Source organism: Gadus macrocephalus, chromosome 11 (genome assembly GCF_031168955.1).
Source record: "Gadus macrocephalus chromosome 11, ASM3116895v1".
Classification (NCBI taxonomy): Eukaryota; Metazoa; Chordata; class Actinopteri; order Gadiformes; family Gadidae; genus Gadus; species Gadus macrocephalus.
In genome coordinates, this window is record NC_082392.1 from 4,059,575 (window position 1) to 4,085,218 (window position 25,644).

At 47.5% G+C, this 25,644-nt stretch overlaps 3 protein-coding genes and 1 long non-coding RNA gene across 4 annotated transcripts in view; all 4 read right to left on the minus strand.

The window, feature by feature from the left end:
- The window catches only part of elmod3 (ELMO/CED-12 domain containing 3), a 14,351-nt gene extending 9,105 nt beyond the window's left edge, over positions 1-5,246 (minus strand). Inside the window, exons 1-7 of the mRNA XM_060064452.1 lie at positions 5,083-5,246; positions 3,158-3,979; positions 2,349-2,420; positions 1,915-1,989; positions 1,611-1,677; positions 371-433; positions 102-190 (exon numbers count right to left, since the gene is read on the minus strand). Coding sequence (XP_059920435.1) covers positions 102-190; positions 371-433; positions 1,611-1,677; positions 1,915-1,989; positions 2,349-2,420; positions 3,158-3,193 — 402 coding nt within the window. The 5' untranslated portion in view covers positions 3,194-3,979; positions 5,083-5,246. The remainder of the gene's footprint in view (positions 1-101; positions 191-370; positions 434-1,610; positions 1,678-1,914; positions 1,990-2,348; positions 2,421-3,157; positions 3,980-5,082) is intronic.
- A 2,329-nt stretch (positions 5,247-7,575) lies between these two features.
- On the minus strand, positions 7,576-11,256 carry star (steroidogenic acute regulatory protein). The gene is made up of 7 exons (XM_060064454.1): positions 10,574-11,256; positions 10,192-10,299; positions 9,747-9,877; positions 9,082-9,240; positions 8,765-8,949; positions 8,444-8,537; positions 7,576-8,281 (listed from the first exon to the last, which is right to left on the minus strand). Exons 1-7 carry the CDS (start codon positions 10,635-10,637, stop codon positions 8,162-8,164), a joined length of 861 nt encoding a protein of 286 aa, XP_059920437.1. The 5' UTR covers positions 10,638-11,256; the 3' UTR covers positions 7,576-8,161.
- Positions 11,257-13,113: 1,857 nt separating this feature from the next.
- grk5l (G protein-coupled receptor kinase 5 like) overlaps positions 13,114-25,644 on the minus strand; it is a 26,554-nt gene continuing 14,023 nt past the window's right edge. Inside the window, 19 exon segments of the mRNA XM_060064442.1 lie at positions 13,114-15,748; positions 16,083-16,138; positions 16,141-16,213; positions 16,782-16,919; positions 17,347-17,484; positions 17,862-17,918; positions 17,921-18,072; positions 18,682-18,771; positions 18,934-18,971; positions 19,289-19,316; positions 19,319-19,478; positions 20,372-20,512; positions 20,626-20,689; positions 21,076-21,168; positions 21,543-21,640; positions 21,863-21,940; positions 24,747-24,817; positions 24,820-24,858; positions 25,019-25,114. Coding sequence (XP_059920425.1) covers positions 15,665-15,748; positions 16,083-16,138; positions 16,141-16,213; positions 16,782-16,919; positions 17,347-17,484; positions 17,862-17,918; positions 17,921-18,072; positions 18,682-18,771; positions 18,934-18,971; positions 19,289-19,316; positions 19,319-19,478; positions 20,372-20,512; positions 20,626-20,689; positions 21,076-21,168; positions 21,543-21,640; positions 21,863-21,940; positions 24,747-24,817; positions 24,820-24,858; positions 25,019-25,114 — 1,694 coding nt within the window. The 3' untranslated portion in view covers positions 13,114-15,664.
- LOC132467280 (uncharacterized) lies at positions 16,295-16,766 on the minus strand. Its single transcript, XR_009527985.1, has 2 exons — positions 16,547-16,766; positions 16,295-16,440 (listed from the first exon to the last, which is right to left on the minus strand). It is a non-coding gene; the product is annotated as an uncharacterized LOC132467280 (long non-coding RNA).

Genomic DNA, 25,644 nt, shown 5'->3' on the forward strand with positions numbered 1-25,644 from the left:
GAGTGAGTGAGTGAGTGAGTGAGTGAGTGAGTGAGTGAGTGAGTGAGAGTGTGAGTGAGTGCGAGAGAGGGAGTGCGAGTGAGTGAGTGAGTGTGTGTTACCAGGAGCTCCCCGAGGTCCGTGGTCTGAAAGTACTGCAGGGCCTCGTTGAAGGAGATGAGAGGCGTCGGCACCGACTCTTCACTGGCCGCTGAAGGACACAAAACCGCGATCAACGCAAGCCAGACAGGGTGCAGGGACTGGTGGTCCAGTGGAAGCCATTTCCAGCTACACCCCATCGCTGATAACACATATACCAGACAACCTCATGAAGAAGCAGAAGCGCAAGACCCCCCAAGATCCGACAGACCTGTGGCCTGTCTGGTCTTACCTGGCTGGACGCTCTCCACCGCCTCCCATTCCTCCCTGGCCTTCTCCAGCTCAGAGCTCTCCTCTGTGGGGAGAACATAGCACACGTTAGGGTGGTCTCTCCATCTGGCCGAGTGCGGCCGCGTCCCTGAGCAGGACGAGCCCACCCTAACGAGCTGTCGGGTGACGCGTCGCAGATGGGGAATAAACGAGCGGGTACGACTGTGAACGAGTCTCTGTGAGGGAATTGACAGCAGTGTCGGAAAAAGCACTGCTATGAGTGTCCTTTGATCAGAAGGTATTACACACATAGGGGGCACACAGAGGCGCGTCGCTAGGTGACGTAAGACCCCTTTGGGAAGCGAGGTTGCGTGCGAAACCGGGGGATCAGATGTGGGGGGAAAAAAATTGTATTGAAGGCAGACGTCAAGCTCTTGGCTTTGCAGTGCTACCGGGAGGATGGGGGATAAGCTCATTAACATTTATAGTACTTAGTTGTGTAGCCTCTTATCCTAGCTATCTTTGTTGTATACGGGGAATGGGTTAACCTAGTAATAGTCAGTGCTTGCCACTTATTTCTATGAACATCCTTACTGTTCCGACAGCGATCTACTGTTACCGGACCATTGTAACATTCAACTGTATGCCCTTTCACTGCTTAACGCGATGAATGTTAATGTAAAAGTGGAGGTTTTGGGTTCACGACATACACAAAAAAAAGGAAACAGCATGGTTTCAAAACCGGAAGGACGTGGTGGAGCACTAAAACCCGCCTCTTGCTCGATTTGATTGGCTGCCTGGGTCAATCGTGACATTGACGACCGATGAGACTCCACGCCTTGCACTGGATAGATTATCCTATTTTTACTTTTATGCACTTCAAAAAACGAAAAAATAAACAATGGTCACACGCGGCGCGAAAGAGGAAAACAATGTTTTGAGGGCGCCTCTGCGATCGCCCCCATAGGAGGTAATCATCTGTATATCAAGCATGGGGATTATGATGACCCAGGTGCCTTGTGTGCCCCACAGCCTCGTCTATCCGGGTCAAAACAGACCCACACCGTACAATAGCAGGACTCTGTGCATCACCGCAAGCAGGCAGCTCCGTCTCCAGGGAAGCATTTGTTTTTACCGGCTAGGGCTACCTAGCATAGGAATACGCATAATTATTCCTCTGGGTCGGAGAAGAGAAAAAAAGGGAGAGGGTTGTGTGTGTGTGTGTGTGTGTGTGTGTGTGTGTGTGTGTGTGTGCGCGTTACCTGCCACCATAGGCTCCCCTCCCGCAGCCAAGGTCTGCAGAAGGCCATTCTGCTTCAGTGCTGAGATCTAAAGGATTGACCACACACACACACACACACACACACACACACACACACACACACACACACACACACACACACACACACACACACACACACACACACACACACACACACACACACACACACACAATACAGAGGTCATCATGAAAACGTTGAGAAGAAAAGAACAATGTAAGGTAAAACTAAAATAGAATCCCCCCCCCACCACCACCACAAAGAAAACTAAAAACCGTTGACGCACCGGCAGCGAACGCAGCGAAGCGTTTCCATTGCTCTGCTCTTTAACACGATGGCCGATGGGGAGTCCATTCGTCACCTGGGTAGAACACAGGATACGTTCAACCAGTGCATGCGGCTCAGGAGGTAGACTGGGTAACCGGAGAGGTTAGTAGTTTGATCCCCAGGTCCCTCCCTTGAGCAGGAGCCCTGACCCTAACTGTTCTCCGATGTGTTAGCTGCATGGTTGACACAACCGTCGGTGTGTGGATGCGTGCATGAATGGGTGAATGTTAGGCAATAGTGTACAACGCTTTTGAGTGGCCACTGGTTAGAAAGGCGCTGCAGTGTAGTCCATTCACAATTAAACCCAAACGGGGAATGACATGGAGCAACGCGGTCTACACGGATGCAGGTGCTCGTTCATTAGTCAGTAAGAGGGAGGGCGGTTTTACTCACCGGCTTGTGGATGGAGTGGCCGTTCGTGACCTCCTCGAATGGTTTACATTCATGGGACAAACATGTCAGACCCTGGGAAGAGTATCGACAACGCGGAACAAATGCGTCAGACGTGGGCAACACAAGAGATTTTGCAGCGCCCGTTATCCAAACAGGCCGCGGCCCGCGCGTTTGCACGCACCGTTAAGAGATTGTGATTTCACATCATCTGATAGCAGACTGCGCACATTAATCAAAATGTTTAACAACACTGAAGATGCATTTCTCGTCACTGACCCAATGCATACCGAATGACGTCAAGGGTGGAAATCGGATCATCGGACAATCTTACTCAAAACACTGTTATGTTTAAAGTTACATTCATGTGAAGCACATGATAATTAGACAGTCCTGACAATGGCTCTGACAACGCATAAGGCCACTGGAGCAGGGAGCCAATGCCCATTTGGAATAGAGGAGATAAACTGGTCGGATGGCACTGCAGCATCAAGTCCAGGCTGGAGCCAGACAGCAGCTTACTCCTGAATGAACTGACCTTAAGCCGTCGGTCAGAGGAACAACATTACAGTCTAAAGCCCAGCACCTTTAATTGTCTTACATGAAACTTTAGCACACGAGGGGCCAGGTACTAAGTGCGTGGTAATCGATACGTCAACAGTCTACTGTATTTCTTTTTTTTTTTCTTTGGTGCGGGCTGAAACAAAAGGGGTGTCAGCTACTTTACTGCTGCTGCGGATCCGAAACGCCCCGTCCTCCCGAGCACTCAATCACAGATCACAGACCATCCGTCGAGTCGTAAATGGAATTACCTCAGTGTGTGATTCAACACTAATGTCTCCTTCCATTGCATATGTGGGAGTTTGTCAGAGAACGTTCTTCCGGATCGTTCCCTCTATAGGCCGCTGAGGTCATGGACTCGACAAGGAGCTGACGTGAAGTCCACCATGGTTTATGTTCAAGAGCCGCTCAGAGTGTCACTCTTCTCTCCTTGTATGCATGTAAAGCTAAATGTCCAAGGTCAAATGTATTTCCAACGCTTAGTTACTGTTACTGTCCATGGATGATGTTAGTCCCATTCATCTTCTTTGTGTACAGTCTGTAAACGTTGATGGCGACCCGGCTGTGAATGTTTCAAGCAACGAACCGGCGATTCTTTAAGTCACTGCGTTACAACAATGCGTCTGTGTTGTGCGTGCCGAGTGAGCTACACAGGGGGTCTTCCCTCAGGAGTTGACTGGAAGAGACAGCCGTCTAGCGATAGGCAGGTGTGCTGAAAGACTCCCTCCCTCCACCTTCCACAGAGAAGCCTGGGCGCTGTGTTGTCTCATCTGACCCAGTAGACGAATGTGGAGGCTTGATAATGACATCGGTTGGTAAGGCTGGGCCCTTCCTGTCCAAGACGCTTCATTACTTTGGCACTTAGGAGGAATCTCAGGGGCATTGGGGCAACCGCGTGGTGCTCCTGTTCACGTTACTTGCATCAGTGCTGCTGTGCGCAGGTCTTCAGCCTTACATGAAAGGGCATACAGTTGAATGTTACAATGGTCCGGTAATTGTGAGCGGTGCATGGAAGGGATTACTTTGTGTCCATGGTCCTTGAAAGGAGGTGTCATGCTTCCATATTAGGACATCTGAAAATGAAGATAAGGGGAAAAGAGTGGGCAAAAAGAGAGAACAAACAGAAAGAGATAACAACAATACTGAATCTTTCTTGCAGCATAGCTTGGCCACAGTCATGCGTACATTTGATGGAATTGAACTGGCCTAAACCCTCGACGTCATCCTTTTCGTAAAACGTAGGCCCGTACAAACAGGAACACCGAATCCATAACCAAGAACGCCTACATGAAAGCCACATTTAATCGAATTTGTCATTTCCAAGGGTTTCAACTGAATCACCTAAGCTGCAGTTTAACTCATAAGGCGCCGAAGCACCTCGTTGTCCACCGTTAAGACTCACATCTTATCTTTAGAAACACTTTATCCAGACGACCCTGCAGAACGATGCTGTTAACTAGTGACCGCGGGGGGGGGGGCGGGGGGGACGAAGCCGCTGCTGTCAGTCAGCTGTCAACTTCAGCCGCTCTGACAGCTCGCTATCTGGCGTTAGCCACTATCAGGCTGGTTAACAACCACTGACGACTGGTTAGTAGTTCCATCGTCAGCCACTAGCAGGATGGTTACCAACCACTGACGCCTGGTCACTAGTCCCAACGTTAGCCACTAGCAGGCTGGTTAACCACTACTGACGCCTGGTCACTAGCCCCACTAGCAGGCTGGATAACAACCACTAATGCCTGATCACTAGCCCCACTTGCACGCTGGTTGCAAACCACTGACGATTGGTCACTAGCCTCACTAGCAGGCTGGGTAACAACCACTAACGCCTGGTCACTAGCCCCACTAGCAGGTTGGTTAAAAACCACTGTCGCCTGGTCACCAGTCCCAACGTTAGCAAATCCGCCGAGCACAAAGACTTGACAGCCTGCTTCTAAATCAACTGCAATGGCAAAAATGGAGTATGTGTACGTCTTCAAAGCCCAGCACCGGTTCTATACGGAGGTGCCGTGGAAGGACGTGCGGTCAGACAGCGACATATGAAGGGTAACTAACGGGTAACTAACGGGTAACTAGCGGTAGCTCCATGTATCTGGAAGACATCTCTCAACAAAACCCCCCAGCAGTACAATGAAGACATGAGCTCACGGTGCGTTATTTTGTTGTTGTCACATACCTGAATTTGAAAGCGTTGCGTTCGATGTCTTATTTCGCAAATTGGCATGTGAACGTATATTTATGAAACACAACCTCAGTTTGTGATTATTTTCTCCCTCCAATCTCAGTTTTCCCTTCCCCCGTCCAGTGCCACAGTAAATCCGAGTGCATCCTGGGAGTTGTGGTTTCCTGCCTGGCTGCCTGAGTTCATTACGTCATTGCTCTTGCTCGCTCTCTCTGCACGCCTCTCTCCCCTTTTCCCTTCTCTGCTCACTTTAGAGATTAGTCGAGTTCCCAGGCTTCTGCTCACTAGTGGGCTATCTGAGATCTTCCTTAAAGGGAAATAAGAGGAAGACGTTCCCAGCTATTAGACTGAGATGTTATGGGAAAGATAAAAATATGTTGTTGTTCTGTAAATGTGTTTTTTGTTTATCAGCTCAAATTCATACATAAATCGTTGTGATTTGAAGGATTAAATGTTGGTAAGAGGGGTGGTACGTTTGTATATGTTATGAGGAAGTATACAGAATATATATAGAAAGACACAGGCAGGCAGAGAGCATTGTAGAGAGAATGCAGACACAGATATGCACTACCCTTTGGGATCCTTAGAAATGTCCATTTTTTTTTAAGAAAAGCACTATTTTTTTCAAAGAAGTTAACATTCAATTAATCAGAAATACAGTCTAAACATTGTTCATGTGGTCAGTGTCTATTCTTGCTGGAAACTGGTGATTTTTAATGGAATGTCTACATAGGTGTACAGAGGCCCATTTCCAGCAACCATCACTCCTGTGTTCTAATGGTACATTGTTTAGCTGATCGTGTTAAAAGGCTAATTGATGATTAGAAAAAACCCTCGTGCAATTATGTTAGCATAGCTGAAAACTGTTGAATAAAAGTGAGTTTTCTGAGAAAACATGAAATTGTCTGAGTGACCCCCAAACTTTTGAACGGTAGTGTATATAAATAGATGTTGTGAGGACATGCTGGTGGACCATTCACTTGGTTGTGTCCTCCCAGGGTCAGGGAAACTTCTGGAAGGTTTCCAAGAGGCTATAAACAGTCACAAATTCCTGTGTCACTGTTAAAATAATAGAGAATAATCCAGATCTCACTCATGATGCTGTGCAAGAGGTTATGCTCCATTGACCATTATTTTTTATCATGTTCATTTGATTTAAATATAGGATTGCACAGAAGAAGTGACAAAAAAATAGCAGGTGGTCTATGTCTTGCAATCTTCTGTTCTTGTCAGTGGGTCTTTCCATGTAAAAAACGAATGACTTCCCAGAATTTGCCCAGATTCACCTGCTACAGAGAATCGCGCAGTGGACAGTGACACATGTCTATTGTAAAATGTTAATTTTTGGTTCCGACATTGACTTCGGCCTGAGTTTGGGCTCTGCACATGAGTCTGGGATTTGTAAAATGGAGGACAGACTGATTTAATCCTGCTTGACATCCACACTGTTGTGAGGCAATCTGTTGTACCTCCGGATCCAGAATATTCCACTTTTCCTTGTAGAAGACTGATCGTTTGAGAACATAAAATGTGCCATTATTGGAAATGATTTGGCTTCATGCCTACATTGTTCTCTTACTTTACACTTTAAATAGTGACACTAATATATTCCTATTTCCTCTTTTCGAGGGCTCCAGAGATACTGTTAGGTCTGGTTTTCACAGGGGGATTGGTGTCTAGGCTCCGGGATGGTCAGTCGCTGAGATATCGCTGGATGCTGCTGTATCCTGGAGGCTCCAATCACCAAATAAATAAGAGTCATATGTCATGGTCAAACCTCCATCATTTACATGTTTCATTTGGGGCTATGACGTTTTGATAGAAATGTAAAAATGAAGGTTATTTTCTGACTGCCTGTACCATAAGAAAAACAACTTTAAGATTTGAGTGTTGCACAGAGTGTTGTAGAGACCAAAATGCTGTAAACAACCCAAAAATTTCCCCTCTCTCTGCTCCAAAGGGAGTGTACTCAAAGATGGTCACAGCTCATTTCACCCACTAATAGACAGATTTCTAGAACCGTACAATCAAATCACTCTTGAATCTTACCGAACGGCATCTTTATCTGAATTTAGATAAAAGCATCTTAGAACTGACCAAATAGCAAATGAATAAATTGGTTTGGTCCACTTGATAAATTGTGATTAGGCTAACCCTAACCAGAGTGAAACAGATAATTAGATGGTATTATTAAGGCAAGGCAGCATATAGTCCAAGTAAAAAACTGTTGAAAAACATTTTGGATCGATTTAAACTATCAGGACTAGGAAAATACTACGCAGCTGGCAGTAGTTAAACTATTAGTTCATCTTGGGAAAATGTGTTCCTGGCTAACACCATACGGAGCACTGCTGTGCTACTAGGAAGAAACCGAAATATTTTTATTGTCAACACTTTTTTATGCATTTTCTGGTGGAAAATGTCATTGTGAAAGGTTCTCAAAATGTTTGACGGATTATAATTAATGGGCCAATAAAAAAACAGAAATTCCAATGACAACTCTTTATTTGCTTGGCAGTCTACAAACGTTATGCAATACCATTACTGCAATAAATACAATATTCTAACAAAAGTGCTATTTTACAATGTAGGGGGAGACAATTATTTCAGATGTTATCACATGAGAAAAGATCAGAACATTTTCGGTAAGCATAAAAACATTGGCAACAATAGAGGAAAGGATTAAAGACAAGGCACATTTAGATAATATTGTTGATTCATGTGCCTTCCTCTTTTATCTCCTTGTCTTCAGCTAGAGCTGTTTGGTGCAATAAGTAAATGAATGATTCTCTTTTCAATTAAAGGTAACATTACAATTTCCCTATTCAATTCAAATCCTTCTGGATATTAATAAAGAAGAAATCATGAATAAATTACGTGTGCCTATATGTGGGCAGTCGATCGTCAAAGGGTTAAGATTGTCCAAAGATCTTAAACAAGCGCGATTCATATGAAGTCTTGCCGGTCTCTGTGTGGATTCCTTCCAGGTCAGTAGTTGTGACAGGGTGCTGCAGTTTAGTATGATGTTCCCGACTTGTAGCCACGCAGCCGTTACTTAGGGTGAGCAGTGAAGTTAGCATGCGGGCACCATCTCCAAAGACACATTGCTAGCCATCCTCTGCCTGAGGTGGTTGGCAAAGTCCACCTGCGTCTGAGAGAGCACTCTATTAATGATGGTCTTCGGGATCCAGCCCTATTAAAGAAAGAAGTGAACGCAGTTATTTAATGATTAGCATGTTAAGGAATGGTTGTTTTATAAGTTACTAACTGTCAATTCAAGTTGAACATTTTCCACTCGATTGAAGCCAGCGATGCGGTTATTGTAAGAGTGTGCGGTGGGTTTACACGTGTGTACCTTGAGATCTATGCTTAACAACCAGGTGAACTTTGTCCGATTGGGGTCCGCAGCGTCGGGCTTCAACACGATACAGGTGGGGCCGTTCTCCGCTCTGCAAAATGAAAGCCGATCATCTTAGAACCTCGTGACCACGTTGATGACCATGTATCCATGCAGCCGTCATCCGTCCATGATCAGCGTCGTACCACCGGTAATCAAATGTCAACTTGTGCTATAACTTGTGTTATAACTTGTGTTATAACTTGTGTTATCACTTGTGTTATCATCACATGTGTTATCACATGTGTTATCACATGTGTTATAACATGTGTGACTCGCCTCACCACCCCCTTTTGCTCGGGCATCCCGGGGTGCTGGGTGGACTTCCCGGCGAGGAAGCAGGTGGAGCCGCGTCGCTTGGCACAGCGGACGCTGACAAAGTCCCGGGGCCCCACGACGTTCCCGGGCGTGTCCCCGGACACCTCGTGGGTGACCATGGTGTCGGCGCCAATCTTCTGCAGGATCTTGGGTCCGGAGGGGAAAACGGTCGGACGGCAGTCGATGCACATCGTCGGACGTTATTGTTTCAACTAAAGTCAACCTTCGCTAATGAGTCGGCGCGTGTGTCCGTCTGAACAAGCGTGGGCCCGTCTCACCTTGACCTGCTTCACGTTGGGGTTCCAGTCCCCCATCTGTTCCATGTTGCCCACCAGCTCCCCGTAAAGGGTCTCCAGAGGCTGGTCCACCACCACCTCCAGCTTGAACACCTTCCCCACGCCCGCCACCACCTTGCTCAGAACTCTGTCCCCGTTCGACTGATTGGGGGTAGGTGATGAAGATGCAGAAATGTATTATGTTAGTACAGGGGTCACCAACACAGTGCCACCATGGCGCCCGCAAGGACCACATGAGGCGCACGCAGGCCTGTTCTAAACATAGCGCTACTCATTCTTGAACAACTCTTTCCCACCTTTTTTAAGTCATTGTTGATAATTATTGTGAGAAATCATTAACATGACTTAATTAATTAACATGTCTTCACATAGATGAGTATCATTAATCATTAATAGTAATATATAACCAAAGGCAAACTGAGAAAATTTGTTATCTCAGAAGAGTGTATAGAACTGGGTGTCCTTCGTATGACTCAGTGCCCATGAAGTAGCTCTCAGGTTCAAAAAGGTTGGTGACCCCTGGTTCAACTCTTATCCTTAAATACAAAGAAAAACCCATTAGTGATAAACAACTCTTTTTGGTTTCACCCGGTTGCTACTCATCCGTCTCAGAGCCATTCAGGACAGTGGAGCCTGCTGGTACTCACTGCGACGGTCTCCACGGTCCAGCCTTCCTGCTCCCCCAGGATGCTGATGGCCTCCTGCAGGGCGCTCTCCCCCTGCCTCACGTAGGTCACCTCCTCCGGGCTGTACTCCTCCGCCTCCTCGATCCTGGAGCCTTTTGAGGAACGACAAAAGACACGATGCAACTGTCGCCCTCGCATTGATTCTGCTTTCTTAGTTTGTTTGCTCATGGAATAACAGTTTCCCTGTGTGGGGGGGGGATTAAGAAGATAGAACCTTAAATCTTGTAATTATCTCCGCTTTTTATCGCTTGTTTTGCGTTGTTACAAACTCACACGCTCCGTCGATTTGTAAAACACGGCATGTTTTGTGTTCAGCCCAGCAAAGGGGTTGACCTAAATGAAAAGCCTGTGTGACTCGCACTATATCTACCCTGATTAAGAACGGGGCGTAATTACAGTGACTCACTGAGGAATGAGCTCCGCCGGCGGACCTGATTGATCCAGTTGCCAGAGCCGGGGCCGGCCCTTCTGTTGAGTTCATGGTGGATGGCAGCGAGAGCGTTCTTCCTCAGACCTAGCAGGTCAAACAGCGCGGTTAAAACCACATGAAATGACACAAGCACCACAAATATAAGGCCACAGTGTACATATTCTGCATAGCATACTCTTCGTTGTAAAGATTGAGTTTAGAACGCTCATTAGTTGGGGAGAATGTACTTCCTTTTACCCATAGTGAGTGAACGCATTTAATTGTAGTCATTATATTATATATATAGATATATATATATACTGTTTTAATGTATTTTAATACAGTATATGAATGTCCATCTTCAGCTAAGGTCACTCACCTGTCATGTTCCTTGTGTGGCGGTAAGAGATGCCAGCACACAGCTTGAAGGTTGCAGGCAACATCTTCTAATGTATAACTTTGTCTGGGACCGACCAAAATAAACGCGATAGCGGAATGCGACTGGGTTCTTAAGTCCTTCTCAGCGTGCTGAAGAGTTGATGCAGGATGCGCTGTATGGATGCCGTAGCCCTCTGTCTTCAAAGGTCTGACCGTGTCCGTGTGGATATATATGCACTCCGCTACAAGGCCGCAGCGCTATCATCACGTAGATAAACCCCCTTGCATACACACCCACACACACGTGCCCGCACACATGCAAGCGTCGAGCACACACACTTGCATCACCTTGCCATTCCACGGCTATTTTGCCAAGGCTGCTGCCTCGAACACAGAGGGTTTGTATCAGCCCTCGTAAACACAGTTTCTGATAACGACCGGTGCCCCTCAATGCACACACATCCACACACACACACACACACACGCACACACACACACACACACACAGACATCCATACACACGCACACACACACTGACACACACACATACACACACACACACACACACACACACACACACACACACACACACACACGCACACACACACACACACACACACACACACACACATACACACACACATCCACACACACACACACACACACATGTATCCATGCGAATGTACACACGTACACACACACACACACACACACACACACACACACACACACACACACAGACACAGACATCCATACACACGCACACACACACTGACACACACACATACACACACACACACACACACACACACACACGCACACACGCGCACACACACACGCGCACGCGCGCGTGCACACACAGAGTCCCATACAAGCATAGGGCTTTTCTCACAACAATGTGTGACATCTGGGAACACTGGCCGTCTTAAGGCCGAAGGAAGGAAGTAGGTCAGAATGAACGGTAAAAAGAGTGGAGGTCAACATGACTCATCCGTGAACGCGTTACGACCAACAAACCCCAGGCTGGAGATCTGGCAAACCCTCTGACACACTGACACTCAAGGACAAAATATTCTGTTCTGCTCGGCGATTCGGCGTCGTCAAAATAAAACACCTGGAGATTTATCGCTAGTTGTTGACATAGGGTCCGGGCCCCGTATAAATCTCCCCTAGTGTAAATGGACAACCATGAACTGTGAGGAGCAGATACAGGAATAATTACTATAATCATAGGAACAACATACCTCCAGTGAACCAGAGAATTACGGTAACAAGCAGATAAGTGTTTTGCTTAGCAAGTAGGGGGAAGGACGCAGGATTTAAGGGGGCATTGGATGAATAGGACTATTCAATTCTACACTATTTACATGTGTGTATTTCTTTTGATAAAGACGTTCTTCAGTTTCATTGTTCATACTGATATCGTTTTATTGTCTACTGTAAATTCATTGTATTTCGGTCATATTCATATCCATACATGCAGTTGTGTCATCAGTTAATTTATAAAATAAGTGAAAAGGTATAAATTCCTTTGATAAAAATACATTAAAAAAAAGTGACAAATGTTGTATACAATGTGTGTGGAATTTGATCCCAGTTTCAAATTGCCACACCTAGGCAGGGAATTTCATCCAACTGATTTGTAGGCATCATATTTTCTTAGGCAGCTCAAATGTTTTGGGAACCTTGTCGACGGTTTCCAACCGAAGCCCCAACTATCTTACAACAATATGCTTTCAATCGGTCGTGCGTCAAACACCAGATCTGGAGGTGCTGTTGGGTGCTGGTGGTAACCACGGGAACGGGTTAGAGGAGAAAAATGGGCCAATGGAGCGACAAAGGCATGGAGCACAAGTTGGGAAATCCTGATGAGAAATCGTAGTCACCCTGACCTGCCACCCCTTTGGCAGGATTAATGCATCTCTACGGCCTTCGTCAGGCTGAACCCTCTCAAATAAAAACGGGATGTCATGGTTGCCTTCAATAGCACTATCTTAATGTTCAGGCATTTTAGGTGCAGGCAGGGTTAGGAATCTTGCTCAAGGTAGCCTATAGTTTGGTAGTGGTGCAGACGTTTGGGATTTAACCCTCAAGTTTAAGGCTGGGAGTTGAACCACAGGAACATCCTGCTCGTCTCCTGTAAACCATCACTCAAGCATTAATACACAAATCTATGTTCTATTCTGCCCTTTAAAAAAACACCTGTTTTACATAAATGGTGGGGTGTCAAATGGTATAGTATTTATTTTCTATAGAAATGGTTATTACAATAGTAACTGTTTGTGAAATGTATTCTGTCTTCTAGTGAATTAATTGAAACATGTAATGTTCAATGTAATCTGTTCTACCTCCCAAGAAGTTCATTTTTAGACGTAGAAGCAACCGCATTTGTTATCGCCTGAGACGATTGAACTAAATATTGGACTTATTTAGAAAATGAATTGTCTCTACTCATAGATTTTGCTTGTTAAAAAACTAGCCACACAGGTACAAGAGAGAGAGACACACACACACACACACACACAGACGGAGAGACCAGCATCATGTGGAGTGCTCAGACCAGCACAGGGTTTATTGGGAGCTCAAAAGACACAGTGGGTTTGGCTGTCACATGCACTCAGCACCTTCCTGTACATCCAAGCACGGAAAGAAGAACGAAAAAAGATAGCGAACACCCTCGTCTTCCTCAGTATCTCTTCCCTCCTCAGTGAACTTTCCCACGTTCATTCCAACGTAACGTTTGTGTGTGTGTGTGTGTGTGTGTGTGTGTGTGTGTGTGTGTGTGTGTGTGTGTGTGTGTGTGTGTTTGTGTCTTTACTCCTTCCCCCGATGAAACAAAAGCACAACATGGAGTCTAAAAGGAAAAGCAGAGGGCTGGAGTCCGTCCGGAAGGTCATGCTGACGGGAGGCACTTTATTCAAATTCCAATTCTTCCTTTTCTAGTTTTTTTTTTCTATATCAAGTACATCAAAAAAGTTCAAAATAAAATACACGTTCAGTCAATTGAAAATTGGTTAAGAACTATTAAATAACTGCATGAACCAGTTACAACCTCACACTTAGACCCTCGCAAAAAAACAATAAGTATGCATCACATTCTAAAACAAGCAGAAGAGGAGGTGTTGGTCGTCCCTTTTCATTGGCTGTGCTACGGTAAGAAGGACACTTCTTTTTGTGGGATTTCGCATGACTCTACCGCCGTCTTCCTCCTCGCCTTCCTCGTCCTCCGCTCACGAGTCACCGGGACCGGTTGGCGCCCGGGCGGTGTTGGCCGTGAGATCGCGCTCACTCGTAGCGGTGCCCTGCTATCTGAAGGCGAGGTGGAGGTGGAGGTGGAGGTGGAGGAAGACCTTTTTCAGATTGTGGTGGCAGATTCCAGAATAAAACTCACAGCGTGTTGAAGTGTAAAGCAGAGGCAACATGTAGAAAATAAATGACAAATAATATTTAATAAAAGAGGATGTGGGCGACGCAGCAACAGGTTGACCCTTCTTTTTTTTTTTAAAGGCTTGGGTTTCAGAGGCGGTCCCTATTCTCCCTCCAAAATGTCAAAATAAAAACCAAGACAAAACCCCCCCGAAAAACAAATACAATAATGTGCCATCATGGTCAGAGGTAAAAACATCTTTACTGTAAAAACATTTTTTTTTTCATTTGGTGATGATACAGCATGACATAATCTTATATTGTGCAATGTTTAAGTTAGCTGAGTGCATGTGTTCCTCTCTCCACTTCATGGGGACTTTGCAGAAAAAGAAAATATCCATACAGCATCGCGATCTCAGAGTCAGTCAACACGATCTCACATATACAGAGACGTGGGGGGGGGGGGGGGGGGGGGGGGGGGAAATGGGATGGGGAGGGTCAGCATACAATGGTAACATCAGTGGAATGAGGTATGCAGACGCAGAAGGTGGTATACCTCTCTCGTTAACTTGTCCATGCAAAGATAGCACAACACAGTTCTTAGTAATCGTGTGTGTATGTGTGTGTATGTGCTTTAAGCGGGTACGATGATATGTCTGCAGGCTCATATTTAGAGAATGTATATGTATATATAGAATTATAGATCATTGATCCAAACAGTCCCACGTTCTGATCCAGGGGGGGGGGGGGGGGGGGGGGGGAACCGTCCCTAGGTCTGTGGCGTGACACAGCGACAGAACCTCTAATGACGTGGACTAACGAGGCCAAATCCCATTTCTACCCCTTACCCCTTCCCCCTCCCCCTTGTTTTGAAGGGGTAAGGGGTAGAAATGGGATTGGGCCTCAATCTGGGCCCTGAGAGGGTGCAGGAAGGCATTGTACATTGTGTGTTCGGGGGGCGATGGTGGTGGACATGTTCTAAGAAGGAGGAACTTCATGTGAATGTTTACGAGTAGTCTGAGGTATGGATGTATTGGGGGGAAGGGGGGGGGTGGGGGGTATGGGGGGGTGGGGGGTATGGGGGGGTGGGGGGGGGGGGTGGAACAGGCACGGAACAAGGAATTAAAAACGGGTGAAAAGTCATAGCAGAGGGCGAGGGCCGAGGGGTGAACCGGGAACGGCGTATATATATATAGCCGACGCCAGCGATCGGGGTCAGAGAGAGGAAGAGACTGTGAACTGTAAAGGATGACGGGACTTTTCCAGAAATAAAAACGGAGCCAGACTACCCAATACGCTCCGATCGCCCTCCCGTGGTGGTCTTTCTCACACAACACATCCCCTGAATGTAAGCATGTCTTTATATGTTTCCGTTCCTGTTTTCATGACCATAAGTGGCTTTGTGGTGCAGCCAAACAATCCCCCTCCCCCCCCAGCTCTGAGGGTCTTAAGGCCCCCCATCCCCCCCCCCCCGCCCCCCCCGATGAGTGTCAACGATGAGTGTCAACTTTTCTTCCGTTGGACCGTTTGGCTGAAGGAACGTGGTCTGGGAGCTTCTGGTCCGACCCCCCCAATGTAAACCGGGGGCTCCCTCCCTCCTTATGTGTGTACATGTATGTGTGTGTGTGTGTGTGTGTGTGTGTGTGTGTGTGTGTGTGTGTGTGTGTGTGTGTGTGTGTGTGTGTGTGTGTGTGTGTGTATGGGGCTCCGAGCGGTTGCCATACCACTAGGGGGCAGAGTGGGACATGGAGTCCACAGAGTTTACGCTGGAAGACTGCACGCGCCTGTTGGCAATGGACACCTCGGGGATCTACGGGGGAGGAGAGAGAGAGGGGTGAGGGGGGCGTCTCGTGTGTGTGTGTGTGTGTGTGTGTGTGTGTGTGTGTGTGTGTGTGCGAACCGTCCATGCGTTGGTTCCCTGGATGTGTAATTGTGTGTGTGTGCTCTGATTGTACGTGTGTTTGTGTGTGTTAATGACCTTTTTGTGCATCTGTGTGTGTGTGTTGTGTGTTGTGTTATGTGCATGTGTTTATGTTGTGTGTACGTGTACTTGTGTGTGCGTGTGTGCTATGTATGTGTCCGGTTGTGGGGTTGTGTGTGTGTGCGTGCATGCGTGCGTGCACCCCGTGTGCATGTCATCTTACATGCCTCCTCAACAGCCTGTCCAGCACGCTGCGTCTCGGGGGCTCCGGGGGGTGGTCCAGTCCAGGTCTGGGGGTCTGGTCCCGTGGGGGCCGAAGACGTTCAGATCGCTGAAGCACTCTGTCTCGATCATCTGGAGGACGGGAACACAACACAGGAGATAAGTCCGGAGAGGAGATGAACGATGCAGAGAGAGTCTGTGTGTGTGTGTGTGTGTTGTGTGTGTGTGTGTGTGTGTGTGTGTGTGTGTGTGTGTGTGTGTGTGTGTGTGTGTGTGTGTGTGTGTGTGTGTGTGTGTGTGTGTGTGTGTGTGTGTGTGCACGTGCACATGTATCCGTGTGTGTGTGTGCATGTGTGCATCTATCCGTCTGTGAGTGTGTGTGCACGTGCGCATGTATCCGTGTGTGCATGTGAGTACATATGCATGTATCCGTGTGAGCGTGTGTGTGTGTGTGCATGTGTGTACGTGCGCATGTATCCGTGTATGTGTGCGCGTGTGTCTGTGTGTGTGTGCGCATGTGTGTACATGCGCATGCATCAGTGTGTGTGTGTGTGTGTGTGTGTGTGTGTGTGTGTGTGTGTGTGTGTGTGTGTGTGTGTGTGTGTGTGTGTGTGTGTGTGTGTGTGTGTGTGTGTGTGTGTGTGTGTGTGTGTGTGTGTGTGTGTGTGTGTGTGTGAAGCCTGCCGCACTCCTTTACTACCTCGTTCTGCCAGGGGATGGACACGCTTCCGGTGGCGAACTTGGAGTAGAAGTCGTTGTCGGTGCGGTCCAGGTTGACGCCCTTCACGGTGGAGAACTGCTCTATGTCCAGAACGTCCTTACAGTAGACCGCACGGGGCTGGGGGGGGGCCGCACCAAGGGGTCCGCAAGACAGAGGGCAGAGAGAGAGAGAGAGAGAGAGAGAGAGAGAGAGAGAGAGGAGAGAGAGAGAGAGAGAGAGAGAGAGAGAGAGAGAGAGAGAGAGAGAGAGAGAGAGAGAGAGAGAGAGAGAGAGAGAGAGAGAGAGAGAGAGAGAGAGAGACAGAGAGAAACAGACAGACAGACAGACAGACAGACAGACAGACAGGCAGGCAGGCAGGCAGGCAGGCAGGCAGGCAGACAGACAGACAGACAGACAGACAGACAGACAGACAGACAGACAGACAGACAGAGAGACAGAGAGAGACAGACATTAACTATAAAGTCTCTCATCATCACCAGGCCCTTCATTAGCACTATATAGATCTTAATTTGTATATTATATGAGGGTCGCTGCTCTCTCTCACGTCGGGCACAAAGGACGGGTCCAGGATCCCGGCCTCCAGGCGTTTGAAGTTGGTGTTCTTGAAGAAGGGGTTGGCCTTGGCGCCTGCTGACCCGTCCGCCTGGCACCCTAGCCTCTGCTTCGGGTCTTTGGTCAAAAGCTGGAGAAGACCAAGACTTAGGCCCAATCCCATTTCTACCCCTTACCCCTTCCCCTTACCCCTCCCCCTTGTTTTGATGGGTAAGGGGAAGGGGTAAGGGGTAGAAATGGGATTGGGCCTAAGGCCCAATCCCATTTCTATCCCTTACCCTTTCAAACAAGGGGGCGGGGTAAGGGGAAGGGGTAAGGGGTAAACTATTTACCATGGAGTACCTCGACAGTCTTTCATCTGAATCAACTTAACGTGATTTTCTTACCAATACATAGAAACAGGACATTAAGGAGCAGGTTTGGGGCGGGGGCGTCCTGTCTAGGGATGCCTACAGGTGAACTGGACATCGGGGGTTCATCAGACCCATCTCTAACCAGGATGCCTACCATCCTACAGACGGCCTTGGTGTCCTCGGTGAACTTGTCGCTGTACTCCTCCTCCTCCTTTCCTGCACCCTCCTCTCCACCTCCTCGCGCTTCACCCGCTCCTTGCGCGCCCGGAACGGAGACCTCCCGGCGGTCATCTCGTACACCAGGCAGCCCAGCCCCCACCAGTCCGGGCTCATCCCGTACTTCTCGTTGTTGATCACCTCCGGCGCTGGGGGGGGAGTAATAATAATGATTAGGGCTGGGCAAGTTAACGCGTTAGTTACGCGTTGACGCAATCTTATTTTAACGCGATTATGATGCAAATTTATGCATCACACACGTTCTCTTTTTTCTTCTTCTTTTTTGGGGGATTTTGAAGGTTTTGCCCACAGAATATCAACATCGATAAAAGAAAAGTCAATAAAACTCCCTCAAGATCACTTGGTCTACTTTTTGCTTATTAAGTACATTTGGTATTATAATGTATCACTCCATTTGATAATGTCATTAACTTCAATTGGAGGGGATTTAAAATATGATTTTAAAAGTGAAATTAATCGCGAGTTAACTCACCAATGATATGCGATTAATCGCGATTAAAACTTTGAATCTTTGCCCAGCCCTAATAATAACAATAACAATTGATATATAGTGCATTTTTGGAGGTCACTCAAAGACACTTTACAAAGAAAAACAAGAAAACAAAATAAATGAGGTGTGGTGGGGGTGGGGTCAGGTGCCGTATGCTTTCTTGAAGAGGTGAGTTTTGAGCTGATTTTTGAAGAGAAACGAGGGGTCTGTCCGGGGGGGGGGGGGGGGGGGGGGTGGTTCCTCTCACCCATGTAGCCCACCGTGCCCACGCGGCCCCGGATCATCTCTCCTTCAGGCACTTTGATGGCCAGCCCCAGGTCTGAGATGCGGATGTGACCTGCAATGCACCGGCACACACACACACACACACACAGAGTCCCGGGGTCAGCGGGGAGGACGACGAGCGCTACCGCCGTGCACGTTAGCGCGTCCGACTGATCGGTTTTTGGTGAGCGTGCTCGCGACACACGATACGAGTCCGTATAGGGTTATATCTCACCGTTGTCATCCAAGAGGATGTTCTCTGGTTTCAGATCCCTGAAATGATTAGAACAGTAGTTTAACCTTTCGGAAGAAAAAGCAATAAGGAACAATGGGTTTACAGATCGATATGTATTCACGGATGTACCAGGAAGTAGTTCAGACAGGAAGACACCGCAGACTAATGTGGCTTTTTACTGAGCCTCTTAGCAGACGATCCAAGACATGAGGCAATTCTCAAGGGGACTTCCACAACACGCGCACAACATGTTTGTGTCACTGTGGGCAAGCGCGTCGTGCAAGTGTGTGTTTATCAATGTCTCCGGCGGGTTTGGCCGCACGCACATCTACGGGCGCTAGGCTGCCTAGACTACCTGTACACGATGGACTCCCTGTGCAGGGGTCGAGGCCACAGCAGATCTGAGCCGCGTAGAACTGCACCCGGTCCTTCTCGAAGCCCGGCGTGCCCATGTTGTAGATGTGGAACTTCAGGTCGCCGCCGTTCATGATGGTCAGCACCAGACACAGAGCGTCTTTGGTCTCGTACGAGTATGCTAAACTCACCTATAGAGGCCCGGGGGGGGGGAGAGGAGGGGATGGGTTGACGCTGTGAACTCGTTTTCTAAACACAGCATCAGCACCAATAAGCAAAATAAACAAAAAACATTCATTTTCATGAATGTTTTTTGTTTATTTTGTTTATTTATTTATTCATTTTTTTGACAAATAAAAAATAAATTATAGTATATATCTGATATGAACATATAAGTGATATGTTTGGATACGTTAAAAAATTATATATATAAGCTGAAAGCAACAAACAGGCGCTTCAGTAACTATGCACCAGAAGCCTGGAACTCACTTCCATCTAGATTGAGAAAGATTGATAATATCAGCATTTTCAAGGGCCAATTGAAAATTTTCTTTTTGAACATCTGTAGGCGTACTTTCATGTGTCCTACTTGAAACAGTTTATCTGTCTTCCATGGAGTGCTCTATATTTGCTTCTACCACATGTTTTTGTTAAAGTTAGGAGTGTAGAGCCGCCCTGACATGGGCAATATTCTGTCTATTTTATAGTAAGTCTATTGTTGCATATGGGCGGGATATAAATATTTTGTTTTGTTTTGTTTCGTTTCGTATATCTAATATATATATATTTATTTATTAATAATAAATGAAAATGTTAATAATTATTATTATTATGACTAAGGAATCTTAATTTCAATGAGTTACGGAGAAGGGGTGGGATTAAATAAGTGTAAACTTCTTCCCACTCCTTTTCGAACATGCTACAATTATCAAGTATTTATCATTCATGTATCTAATTATGCTTTCTATTTTGTTTAACATCATTAATTTCTGTATAATATATATATATTTTTTTTTTACATGTTCGAAATAAATTTAAATCAAATCAGAGAGGAAAAGGAAATCGTTTCTTCATGCTCACTCACCACAAAGCGGCTGTTGACCTTCTCCAGGATCTGCTTCTCGTTCAGCGCCATGGACTCCCCTTTCCTCTTCTTGATCCTCTTCTTCTCCAGCTTCTTGCAGGCGTACATCTTCCCCGTGGCCCTCACCTGGCAGGCGCACACCTGGTGGGTGGGAGGAGGGGCGTAGGGCCTTAACCTCGAGAAGACCCCCCGCCGGCACGGCCCCACGCCGATCCACATCGCTGCCGCGCTTCAACAAAACCAACGGCACTCACCTCTCCAAACCCCCCCTTCCCCAGGACCCGGTACTGCCTGAACGTATCCTTGGTGATCGGTTGCCTGACAGAACACAGAACATGGCGGCAGACATTAATAGACGCTCGTGTAATATTGATTGTTTTGGGGGGGGGGGGGGGGGGGGGGGGATGAGTGATTATCTGTTGAGCTCCATTAGGAGTCCGTTTCCTGTACAGACAGTTCTGGCCCCTCGCATGCAATTACCGTCTCCAGACACGGACGTCCTGGGGCAGTGAAGACGGCTGTGGAAGCCCCCCGGACGGTCCCCCAACGTTTTAAGATATGTCAAAGCTAATGCATCGACAGCTGTGTTTCCACCATGACGCACGTCTCTGTTTCCTTAGATCCCCAGCACGATAAGTGTAATGCCAGATGCAGTTTCAATCTTTTATCTTTATTAATTATTTTACGGGCAGAGGCTGACTTACCTCTCCAGCATCTTCCACTGCAGGAAGCGGTCGAAGTACATGCTGTTCTGGTAGTCGGAGAAGGGGTCACCGCTTAGGTAGTCATGAAGGGTTCTGGGCACACAGACACAAACACACGCTCAGCAATGCAGTCCCAGCGGGTCAACTAACCCCCGGTTCACACCAGAACCGTCACGTAAGTGTAGGGTGAAGTGCGTCCGATTCACTCCACCTCTACCTCGGTGCACAACACGCACGCTACGGACAAAGACGTCGTGTGCTCTAGTTTTTCCGGTGTGAACTAGAGGTGAGCTTCGCGTCTTGCACCGCCATGAATGGACGACCTGACATGCGTCCCGACAACAGCAACAATGGTGTGTAAAGTAATCCCGAGCCCTGTTGTCCCGTTGTTGCCGGAATGTGTGCGCGAGCCGTAAGTGAAACGTGGAGGAGTGTGTGCGACGGGGGATACGGGATCATGTACAAACTTGTGACAGTCGCTGAAGATCTCTTTACAGGGACTCAACTCGAGATTCTCGCTGCACTGGTCGGCGTAGATCTTCGCCACGTCCACGCACTCTGTCGACTTCACCCGCGGGGCGGACACGGACACACACACATGGACACACACACACACACATACACACACACACACAGAAACAAGCACGCGCACACACACACACACACACACACACAATTACATACATACTTTTGATAATCGGTTGGCCAACTGCAAAATGCCACATGCATCTCATCAGACATATGAATTAATATATAAATGCACGAAGAAAATGAAGGAGTTATTCACATCTATGGAGAGGAACTTCTTGATGATCTGGTCCCCTCGGCTTTTGCGCTTCTCATCGGGCGCGACCTCGTAGTCCTCCTGGATTAACGGACAAAAAACAAATTTAATAACATTTAGGAAAGCACGCAGAGACCTCGCTATATTAAAGGACGCACGTCATCCATGGCACCATGGCAATATCATGTCCCTTGCATATTAATTCTCCACGTTTTACCGGGACTGTGTAGTCAAACAGGGTACGATATCACCCTGGACGGGATTCTAGTTTATAAACCATTTCCATGGCAAGACAACTTGGATATATTCGATATGTTCGAAGACCATTTGTGTTCCAAATAGGACACATGTGAGCCATGTTCTGAGCGAGCCCCTCTATCAATGGCCCTTTTCTAACATGACCCTACGTTGCCTGGCAACAGCAGAGTACACACGGCAAGATTCCATGAGGTCCTGGAGTGTCACAGTTTGTCACACTAGCGTCACCAGCTTTCCATACACACACACACACACACACACACACACACACACACACACACACACACACACACACACACACACACACACACACACACACACACACACACACACACACACACACACACACACACACACACACAGACAGACAGACAGACAGACAGACAGACAGACAGACAGACAGACAGACAGACAGACACACACACACACTCTGAGGATAGGGTCACAAACAAGCATCAGTGTCAGCCGCACAGTAAAACAAAGCATAGCAAAAAACGATTTGTGGAATTTCTTAGGGCCAAATAATTCCATCACCTCCGCCGAGGCTTCAGAACACAACGTCTGAGAGAAAAGAGTGACATGTGGGAAATATAGTGACACAGCTTATGAGAGAACAAGAGCACACAAAGAGTGACATGAGGGCAGAAGAGGCCAAACGTATGAGAGTAAACAAAGAGTGACAAAGAGTGCGCACGAGGCAGAGAATGGGGATGAGATGGCTGCTGAATGTTGATTAACTTTGAGTATGTTTTTCTCAAGAAAAAAAAAGCATGAGAAAGAGAGAGAGAGAGAGAACGAGAGAGAGAGAACGAGAGAGAGAGAACGAGAGAGAGAGAGAGAGAGAGAGAGAGAAAGAGAGAGAGAGAGAGAACGAGAGAGAGAGAACGAGAGAGAGAGAGGAAGCGAGTAAGAGAGAGAGTAAGAGAGAGAGGAAGCGAGTAAGAGAGAGAGAGAGAGAGGAAGCAAGTAAGAGAGAGAGAGAAAGAGAGAAAGAGAGAGAGAGAGAGAGAGAGAGAGAGAGAGAGAGAGAGAGAGAGAGAGGAGAGAGAGAGAGAGATGTCCGAATCCAACCTTGCCTTGGAGGTCAGCCAAAGGGAAAATAATACGCCCCTTTAGCCTTTGAGACACACACACACACACACACACACACACACACACACACACACACACACACACACACACACACACACACACACACACACACACACACACACACACACACACACACACACACACACACACTTTCCCTGACGTAAGAGGAACCACAGGCACCCCCGAGCACATTCCTGACTGCGTTACAGTAACGCACACTCGCAGTCCGCTATTGTGAGGGAGGGATTGTGTGTCCTTACTCACTGGGAACCGCAAACAAAAAAAAAACAGGCGAAAATGAGATTACTTTAATATAGTACTTTAATATTTATACTTGTAATCTCTTTCTGCATGATTTTGCTTTTTGTCTGAGCTTCCCATATATAAAATAATCATATGTAAATATATATATATTTATGTAAATATGATTATTTTACTTGCTGCTGTAATTTTGAAGTCCCCGAGTGATGTTTTTGCCAATTTCGTCTTACAGGAGTTTCAGTGAAAGGACCGTTGCAACAACAGGCTTTTGAAGACATCATAATGGGTTTATAGGTGTGATCAACCATCCATGCAGAGACCTCAGAGTGGGCGTGGCTAGCTACATGCAATCCTTTGTCGGGTCGACATCAAACGGGAGGAATTCTCATTGTGCTCATATGTATAATATTCAATGAACAATGTGTTGATGAGTGAGGAAGACCCATGAACAGACTTCCAAACTATGAAATAATGCACTGGTTGCGAACAAAAACATTACCGTATCTTCTCATGCCCTTCTTAGTTTGTAGCATGTTCTGTTTGCCTGTGTTGTCTGTTGATACTGGGAGGAGTGATGGGCTACTAGGATGTGAAGGGCGGGGGGGGGGGGGGGTTAGTTACGAAGCCATGTTAGAAACAATGCTGTCTTTCTAGCGTGCGTCACATGCCTATTCTGAGCATTACGGTAAGTGTCATGTCATGTGTCATGGGATAGATATCCCGTCTGGAAGATGCTACAGAGGACGATTATAACCGGGTAAGACAGGGATGGGGGGAGCAACGGAGAGAAGAAGGGGGAGGGAGAGGGGGGAGGAAGAGGGGGGAGGAAGAGGGGGGAGGGGGGCGGTGGGATTGAGGTTTCCATCATTACTACTCCGCTTGACTGTTTTCTGGAGAGCCACATTACTCGGGTGCGGTGTGTTCTCAAACCACGAGGCCATTACAGCGAGTGGGCGAAGATGTTAGCGTGTTTGCGTGTGTGGACAATGAGGCGGGGGGGGGGGGGGGGGTGAGAGTGGGCGTGAGAGAGAGAGAGTCTGGTTAGAGAGACAAAGAGTTAAGGGTGTGATAGGGAGCTCGAACAAGATGGACGGAGGAGGAAGGGAGGCACAGCGAGAGAAAGAGAGAAAAGGGAATCAGAGAGAGAGAGAGAGAGAGAGAGAGAGAGAGGAGAGAGAGAGAGAGAGAGAGAGAGAGAGAGAGAGAGAGAGAGAGAGAGAGAGAGAGAGGGAGAGAGAGAGAGAGAGAGAGAGAGAGATTGTGGGAGAACCCCTACCATGGCGTCCAGTAGATGGATGCATCTCATCAGCGTTGGTCTGGTCTCACAGTACTGTCGGAAGAGCAGCCACCGATTGGCTGCTTCTCACACAGGCTCACGTAGTCCCGGTCTGCGGGGCGACAACATCGGCTGCGTTAGCAAAACCTAAACGTTTTCACCCACACGGTCACGTGACCCGGGCGGAGACCCTCGGTCACATGACCCGGGCGGAGTCACGTGACCGGGAGAAGAGAGCGAGAGAGAGCGAGAGAGAGAGGGAGCACACCTACCCAGGGTGGACCCCAGCTCTGCACACTGGCTGATGTACGGGAACCGCAGGATCTCCTTCCACTTTTTACTCCGCCCCTTCCGCTTCCCGCCTCCACCTGTGGAGGGGAGGGGAGGTCAAAGGTCAACAAGGATGCGACACACTCTCTGAAGCATGTTCTCCTTCTCGGAGAACGAGAAGGAGAGAGAGAGAGAGAGAGAGAGAGAGAGGCGGGAGAAGGGGAGAGAGAGGCAGAGAAGGGGGAGAGAGAGGCAGAGATAGAAGGCGAGAGAGAGAGAGAGAGAGAAGAGAAAGAGAGAGAGAGAGGCAGAGAGAGAGGCAGAGAAGAGGAGAGAGCGGCAGAGATAGAAGGAGAGAGAGAGTGAGAGAGAGGGAGAGAAAGAGGCAGAGAAGGGGAGAGAGAGAGAGAGAGAGAGAGAGAGAGAGAGAGTGTGAGAGAGAGAGAGAGAGAGAGATAGAGAGAGATAGAGAGAGAGAGATAGAGAGAGGCAGAGAGAGAGGCAGAGAAGAGGAGAGAGGCAGAGATAGAAGGAGAGAGAGAGAGAGAGAGAGAGAGAGAGAGAGAGGAGAGAGAGAGAGAGAGAGAGAGAGGCAGAGAAGAGGAGAGAGGCAGAGATTAGAAGGAGG

Excerpts from the sequence above, each read along its gene's own strand:
- star (XM_060064454.1), bottom strand. The coding sequence starts at position 10,637 with ATGTTGCCTGCAACCTTCAAGCTGTGTGCTGGCATCTCTTACCGCCAC. Across the intron at positions 9,241-9,746 it reads GGACCGTGGAGACCGTCGCA|TCGAACGGGGACAGAGTTCT; the intron begins GTGAGTACCAGC and ends ACCCCCAATCAG. Across the intron at positions 8,282-8,443 it reads TGTTAAGCATAGATCTCAAG|GGCTGGATCCCGAAGACCAT; the intron begins GTACACACGTGT and ends TTTCTTTAATAG.